We start from the raw sequence: 7,500 nt of genomic DNA, 5'->3' as shown, positions 1-7,500 counted from the left end.
GAAGGGCAAAGAAGACCGCAGATGGAGTATAGGCTAGGTGGCCAAAGACTGCAAACCTCGCTCAAGGAGAAAGATCTTGGGGTGAGTATAACACCGAACACGTCTCCGGAAGCAAACATCAACCTTACCTTAGTAAGGAATCGTTCAAGACACTGTACACCGTGTACGTCAGACCCATACTGGAGTATGCAGCACCAGTTTGGAACCCTCACCTGGTCAAGCACGTCAACAAATTAGAGAAACTGCAAAGGTTTGCAACAAGGTTAGTTCCAGAGCTAAATGTCCTACGAAGAAAGGTTAAAGGGAAATCGGCCTGATGACACCACAGGACAGTAGGCTTAGGGGAGACATGATAACGACATACAACATACTTCTTGGAATAGACAAAGTGGACTGAGACGGGATGTTCCAGAGATGGGACACAGAAACAAGGGGTCACACTTGGAAGTTGAAGACTCAGATGAGTCAGAGAGATGTTAGAAAGTATTTCTTTAGTCATAGAGTTGTCAGGAAAGTGGAATAGTCTAGCAAGTGATGTAGTGGAGGCAGGAACCATACATAGCTTTAAGACGAGGTTTGATAAAGCTCATGGAACAGGGAGAGAGAGAACCTAATAGAGATCAGTGAAGAGGCGGGGCCAGGAGCTGTCTCGACCCTTGCAACCACAAATAGGTGAGTAGACACACACACACACACACACACACACACACACACACACACACACACACACACACACACACACACACACGCACATCGAATGAAGCCAAACTACAAGAAAGGGGACTACACGGAACTTCCTAAACGGGGTTCAGTGGGACAGAGAACTGGCAGGGAAGTCAGTAAACGAGATGATGGAATATGTAACAACAATATGCAAGGAAGCTGAGGAGAGGTTTGTACCCAACGGTAACAGGAATAATGAAAAAGCCAGGATGAGCCCATGGTTCACCCAAAGGTGCAGGGAGGCTAAAACCAAGTGTGCTGGAGAATAGAAGAAATATAGAAGACAAAGTACCCAGGAGAATAACGAGAGCAGTCGTAGAGCCAGAAATGAATATGCACAGGTAAGAAGGGAGGCCCAACGACAATATGAAAACGACATAGCGGCAAAAGCCAAATCTGACCCAAAGCTGTTATACAGCCACATCAGGAGGAAAACAACAGTCAAGGACCAGGTAATCAGGCTAAGTAAGGAAGGAGGAGAGACAACAAGAAACGACCTCAAAGTATGTGAGGAACTCAACATGCGATTCAAAGAAGTGTTCACAGAGGAGACAGAAGGGGCTCCAGAAAGACGGAGAGGTGGGGCACACCACCAAGTGCTGGACACAGTGCACACAACCAAGGAAGAAGTGAAGAGGTTGCTGAGTGAGCTAGATACCTCAAAGGCGATGGGGCCGGATAACATCTCTCCATGGGTCCTGAGAGAGGGAGCAGAGGTGCTGTGTGTACCTCTAACAACAATATTCAATACATCTATCGAAACAGGTAGATTGCCTGAGGCATGGAAGACAGCAAATGTAGTCCCAGTTTTTAAAAAAAAGAGACAGACGTGAAGCACTAAACTACAGACCAGTGTCACTGACATGTATAGTATGCAAAGTCATGGAGAAGATTATCAGAAGAGTGGTGGAACACCTAGACAGGAATGAGCTCATCAACAACAGCCAACACGGTTTCAGAGACGGGAAATCCTGTGTCACAAACCTACTGGAGTTCTATGACATGGTGACAGCAGTAAGACGAGAGAGAGGGCTGGGTAGATTGCATTTTCTTGGACTGCAAGAAGGCGTTTGACACAGTACCACACAAGAGATTAGTGCAAAAACTGGAGGACCAAGCAGGGATAACAGGGAAGGCACTGCAATGGATCAGGGAATACTTGTCAGGAAGACAGCAGCGAGTAATGGTACGTGGCGAGGTGTCAGAGTGGGCACCTGTGACCAGCGGGGTCCCACAGGGGTCAGTCCTAGGACCAGTGCTGTTTCTGGTATTTGTGAACGACATGACGGAAGGAATAAACTCCGAGGTGTCCCTGTTTGCAGATGACGTGAAGTTGATGAGAAGAGTTCAGTCGATCGAAGATCAGGCAGAACTACGAAGGGATCTGGATAGGCTGCAGACCTGGTCCAGCAACTGGCTCCTGGAGTTCAATCCCACCAAGTGCAAAGTCATGACGATTGGGGAAGGGCAAAGAAGACCGTAGACGGAGTACAGTCTAGGGGGCCAGAGACTACAAACATCACTCAAGGAAAAATATCTTGGGGTGAGTATAACACCAGGCACATCTCCTGAAGCGCACATCAACCAAATAACTGCTGCAGCATATGGGCGCCTACCAAACCTCAGAACAGCATTCCGACATCTTAATAAGGAATCGTTCAGGACCCTGTACACCGTGTACGTTAGGCCCATGTTGGAGTATGCGGCACAAGTTTGGAACCCACACCTAGCCAAGCATGTAAAGAAACTAGAGAAAGTGCAAAGGTTTGCAACAAGACTAGTCCCAGAGCTAAGAGGTATGTCCTATGAGGAGAGGTTAAGGGAAATCAACCTGACGACACTGGAGGACAGGAGAGGTAGGGGGGACATGATAACGACTTACAAAATACTGAGAGGAATTGACAAGGTGGACAAAGACAGGATGTTCCAGAGACTGGACACAGCAACACGGGGACACAGTTGGAAGCTGAAGACACAGATGAATCAAAGGGATGTTAGGAAGTATTTCTTCAGCCACAGAGTAGTCAGGAAGTGGAATAGTTTGGGAAGCGATGTAGTGGAGGCAGGATCCATACATAGCTTTAAGCAAAGGTACGATAAAGCTCATGGTTCAGGGAGAGTGACCTAGTAGCGACCAGTGAAGAGGCGGGGCCAGGAGCTTGGACTCGACCCCTGCAACCTCAACTAGGTGAGTACAACTAGGTGAGTACACACACACACACACACACACACACACACACACACACACACACACACACACACACACACACACACACACACACACACACACACACACACACACACACACCCATCTTCTCCATGATAGTTATTGATGGTGGTCGAGGAAATAACAAGACGGTTACGGCAAGTCCTCCAGCCTACAGGCACACCAGACGCCTCTCCTCATACAGGATCCACTGCCATATTAGGTCTGACCAAGGGGATTGGATTCCTCCGTTAAGAGGCTTGGAACCCTTCGTTTTAAGTCTCACCTCGGCAGTAAGGCTTTATATCCTAGGGATCAGTTATTATTTTTTTTCCCGAGTGGGATCTAATTCTCTGGCATGGTAATCTAATCCCTTTCGTACTGGATCTAATGCTTTTCACGTGGAGTTTATTCCTTTTCACTTGGAATTCAGTCCTTTTTCACATGGGATCCCATCATTTATCATATCGGATCCAGTTCTTTCCATTCTTGCTACATAGGATCCAATTCTTTTTACACTGGATCCATTCCCCTTTTACATGGGATCCAGTCTTTTACGTATAGGATCCAGTGATTTTCCTTAGAATCCAATCCTTTTATCATAAGATCCAATGCATTTCTCATGAGATCCAATCCTTTTTCGCATGGGATTCAATTCTTTTTTTTTTACATAGGATCCAGTTCCTTTCACATGGGAACAAATCCTTTTCACATGTGATCCAGTCCTTTTTTCACATAGGATCCAATTCCTGTCACATGGGATCCAATCCCCTTTCATGTGGGATCCAATCCCTTTTCACGTGGGAACCAGATCTTGTACACAAGGTGCTCGACCGTTTATGATAGTTCATCTTAACGGAAGGATCATGTTGCTGTTATAATGAGGTCTAATGACCCCCTGTGGGCTCGTTACACCTTGTTAAAACAAGTCTGGTTCTTGTTGTTATTATAATTACCGTTATTATTATTACTGTTATATATATATATATATATATATATATATATATATATATATATATATATATATATATATATATATATATAAATTTGGGAAGCTACCTACCTTCCTCCTTCCCCTGCCTTTCCCTCCCCCTGTCTTCCTCTTTCCCCTGCCTTCCCCCTCCCCCTGCCTTCCCCCTCCCCCTGCCTTCCCCCTCTCCCTGCCTTCCCCCACCCCTTGCCTCTCCCCTGCCCTAGAGTGAGGTAAGCCAGTGTTACCAAGTAAGGCAAGACTCCCCAGTGTCACTACAGCTAACATCACCAACTCATTTACACAGTGCGGGGTGCCTGCACCAACAACCTGGCTCATCACCAACCAGGAATTCCTGTGTGTCTCATCAGCCAGGCTATTGCTGCTTACCCGGAGATATTTCAAAGCATTATACTCCAGCAGTAGCCCAGAACTTAACCTGCTGTATAAGCAGGGCCCTCCTGTACAGCAGTAGCCCAGAACTTAACCTGCTGTATAAGCAGGGCTCTCCTGTACAGCAGTAGCCCAGAACTTAACCTGCTGTATAAGCAGGGCCCTCCTGTACAGCAGTAGCCCAGAACTTAACCTGCTGTATAAGCAGCGCCCTCCTGTACAGCAGTAGCCCAGAACTTAACCTGCTGTATAAGCAGGGCTCTCCTGTACAGCAGTAGCCCAGAACTTAACCTGCTGTATAAGCAGCGCCCTCCTGTACAGCAGTAGCCCAGAACTTAACCTGCTGTATAAGCAGGGCCCTCCTGTACAGCAGTAGCCCAGAACTTAACCTGCTGTATAAGCAGCGCCCTCCTGTACAGCAGTAGCCCAGAACTTAACCTGCTGTATAAGCAGGGCCCTCCTGTACAGCAGTAGCCCAGAACTTAACCTGCTGTATAAGCAGGGCTCTCCTGTACAGCAGTAGCCCAGAACTTAACCTGCTGTATAAGCAGGGCCCTCCTGTACAGCAGTAGCCCAGAACTTAACCTGCTGTATAAGCAGCGCCCTCCTGTACAGCAGTAGCCCAGAACTTAACCTGCTGTATAAGCAGGGCCCTCCTGTACAGCAGTAGCCCAGAACTTAACCTGCTGTATAAGCAGGGCCCTCCTGTACAGCAGTAGCCCAGAACTTAACCTGCTGTATAAGCAGGGCTCTCCTGTACAGCAGTAGCCCAGAACTTAACCTGCTGTATAAGCAGGGCTCTCCTGTACAGCAGTAGCCCAGAACTTAACCTGCTGTATAAGCAGGGCTCTCCTGTACAGCAGTAGCCCAGAACTTAACCTGCTGTATAAGCAGGGCTCTCCTGTACAGCAGTAGCCCAGAACTTAACCTGCTGTATAAGCAGGGCTCTCCTGTACAGCAGTAGCCCAGAACTTAACCTGCTGTATAAGCAGGGCCCTCCTGTACAGCAGTAGCCCAGAACTTAACCTGCTGTATAAGCAGGGCCCTCCTGTACAGCAGTAGCCCAGAACAACCTTAACCTGCTGTATAAGCAGGGCCCTCCTGTACAGCAGTAGCCCAGAACTTAACCTGCTGTATAAGCAGGGCTCTCCTGTACAGCAGTAGCCCAGAACTTAACCTGCTGTATAAGCAGCGCCCTCCTGTACAGCAGTAGCCCAGAACTTAACCTGCTGTATAAGCAGGGCCCTCCTGTACAGCAGTAGCCCAGAACTTAACCTGCTGTATAAGCAGGGCCCTCCTGTACAGCAGTAGCCCAGAACTTAACCTGCTGTATAAGCAGGGCCCTCCTGTACAGCAGTAGCCCAGAACTTAACCTGCTGTATAAGCAGGGCCCTCCTGTACAGCTGTAGCCCAGAACTTAACCTCCTGTATAAGCAGGGCCCTCCTGTATAAGCAGGGCCCTCCTGTACAGCAGTAGCCCAGAACTTAACCTGCTGTATAAGCAGGGCCCTCCTGTACAGCAGTAGCCCAGAACTTAACCTGCTGTATAAGCAGGGCTCTCCTGTACAGCAGTAGCCCAGAACCTAACCTGCTGTATAAGCAGGGCCCTCCTGTACCTTGTGTAAAGAATAGATCAACTAGACTGCTGCTGCCAGCATGGATCACTCCTTAATTCTCTCTTATCGTCTCAAGGGACGCTGCTGAGTATGTGCTGGGCTCTCCTAGGGACCTGTTGGCCCAGGTGACAGTGCGCAACACAGGTGAAGATGCCTTCCTGGCCAAACTGCAGGTGAAGGTGCCCAGGGGAGCCACCTTCAGCAGGTTCCTCCTGCAGGAGAACACTGCTTCTGATGTCACGCCCATCTGTTCTGCAGTCACCAAGACTTCTTCAGAGGAGGTTAGTGGAGGCAGGTGATACTAGTGTTAGGTGAGTGTTAGAGGTGTTAGGTGTGTTATGAGTGAGTGAAAGGTGTTAGGTGTATGCTACTACTGCTGCTACCACTACTATTACCACCACTACTATTACTACCACCACTACTACCACTGCTGCTGCTATTGTTACTACTACCACTACTATTGCTACTACATTACTACTACATTACTACTACTACCACCGCTACTACTGTTACTACTATTACCATTACTATTGCTACTATTACAACTGCCACTACCACCACTACTTCTACCTCCTCTCGTTCTACTCCTGGCCCCGTCTCGTCTCGTATATGTACTGGCTACCTTCCCTTCACGGTTCTGTGTAGCTAGTTAATGGTTCAAGTCGGACCAAAACGTCATTATATATTTCAGTCTCCTGTGTACGGGTTATTTGTGTAATGAAGAATATAACTGTAGGAGTGGAAATGCCAGACCTCTAGGACTCAAGTCTTGCTGATCAGTTCCACCTAAATCCCTTCATATATATAATGAATTTGAATGTCATAGGAAGGCAGTTAGAAGGCTGAGTAGATCCATCACTCACCGTGATAACATCAGAGTTGATAAGCTTGTCTACGGAATAACTTAGTATGTGAATAATGGCTGATGTTGTAGTAGCCAGACTTAGGCATGGTTACAAGCACTTCTGGAAGTGTATCAAACACTACCTTCTACAGCATGGACATGTGTCACACAATAAACTAGCCACTACCATCCATAACATGGACACGCAGTAAACTAGCCACCTCCAGTACAAAATACCCACACTAACCTGTGTGTTCCACAGGTGATTTGCGACGTAGGGAACCCACTACCATCTGAGGCACTGGTGGTGTTGCAGCTGGTTTTCCAACCAACACCTCACCTCCTCAACACCTCCAGCTTGGACTTCCACATCACAGCCTCTTCCGCCAATCCCGAGGATCCAGCCACTACCCTGGACAACCATGCTGCCCTGGCCCTTCCTGTCACCGTCAGGAGTGATATTAACATCAAGGGGTGAGTGAGAGAGGACTAGGGGGCAGAGCTAGGGGGTAACTGGTCTGCCAGAGAGCAGTCTAGGGGCAGAGATAGGGGGTAACTGGTCTGCCAGAGAGCAGTCTAGGGGCAGAGATAGGGGGTAACTGGTCTGCCAGAGAGAGGTCTAGGGAGCAGAGCTAGAGGGTAACTGGTCTGCCAGAGAGAGGTCTAGGGAGCAGAGCTAGAGGGTAACTGGTCTGCCAGAGAGAGGTCTAGGGAGCAGAGCTAGAGGGTAACTGGTCTGCCAGAGAGA

General features: G+C 48.2%; 1 protein-coding gene across 2 annotated transcripts in view; it reads left to right on the top strand.

The window, feature by feature from the left end:
- LOC128687102 (integrin alpha-PS2) overlaps positions 1-7,500 on the top strand; it is a 262,985-nt gene that overhangs the window by 249,362 nt on the left and 6,123 nt on the right. For both annotated transcript variants that reach the window (XM_070098361.1, XM_070098362.1), the window contains 2 exons: positions 5,985-6,189; positions 7,015-7,226. In XM_070098361.1, coding sequence (XP_069954462.1) covers positions 5,985-6,189; positions 7,015-7,226 — 417 coding nt within the window. The remainder of the gene's footprint in view (positions 1-5,984; positions 6,190-7,014; positions 7,227-7,500) is intronic.

The sequence above is a fragment of the Cherax quadricarinatus genome, chromosome 62 (genome assembly GCF_038502225.1).
Source record: "Cherax quadricarinatus isolate ZL_2023a chromosome 62, ASM3850222v1, whole genome shotgun sequence".
Taxonomy (NCBI): Eukaryota; Metazoa; Arthropoda; class Malacostraca; order Decapoda; family Parastacidae; genus Cherax; species Cherax quadricarinatus.
Note: the sequence above shows the minus strand (reverse complement) of the source record. Positions and strands in the feature narration are given on the sequence as shown.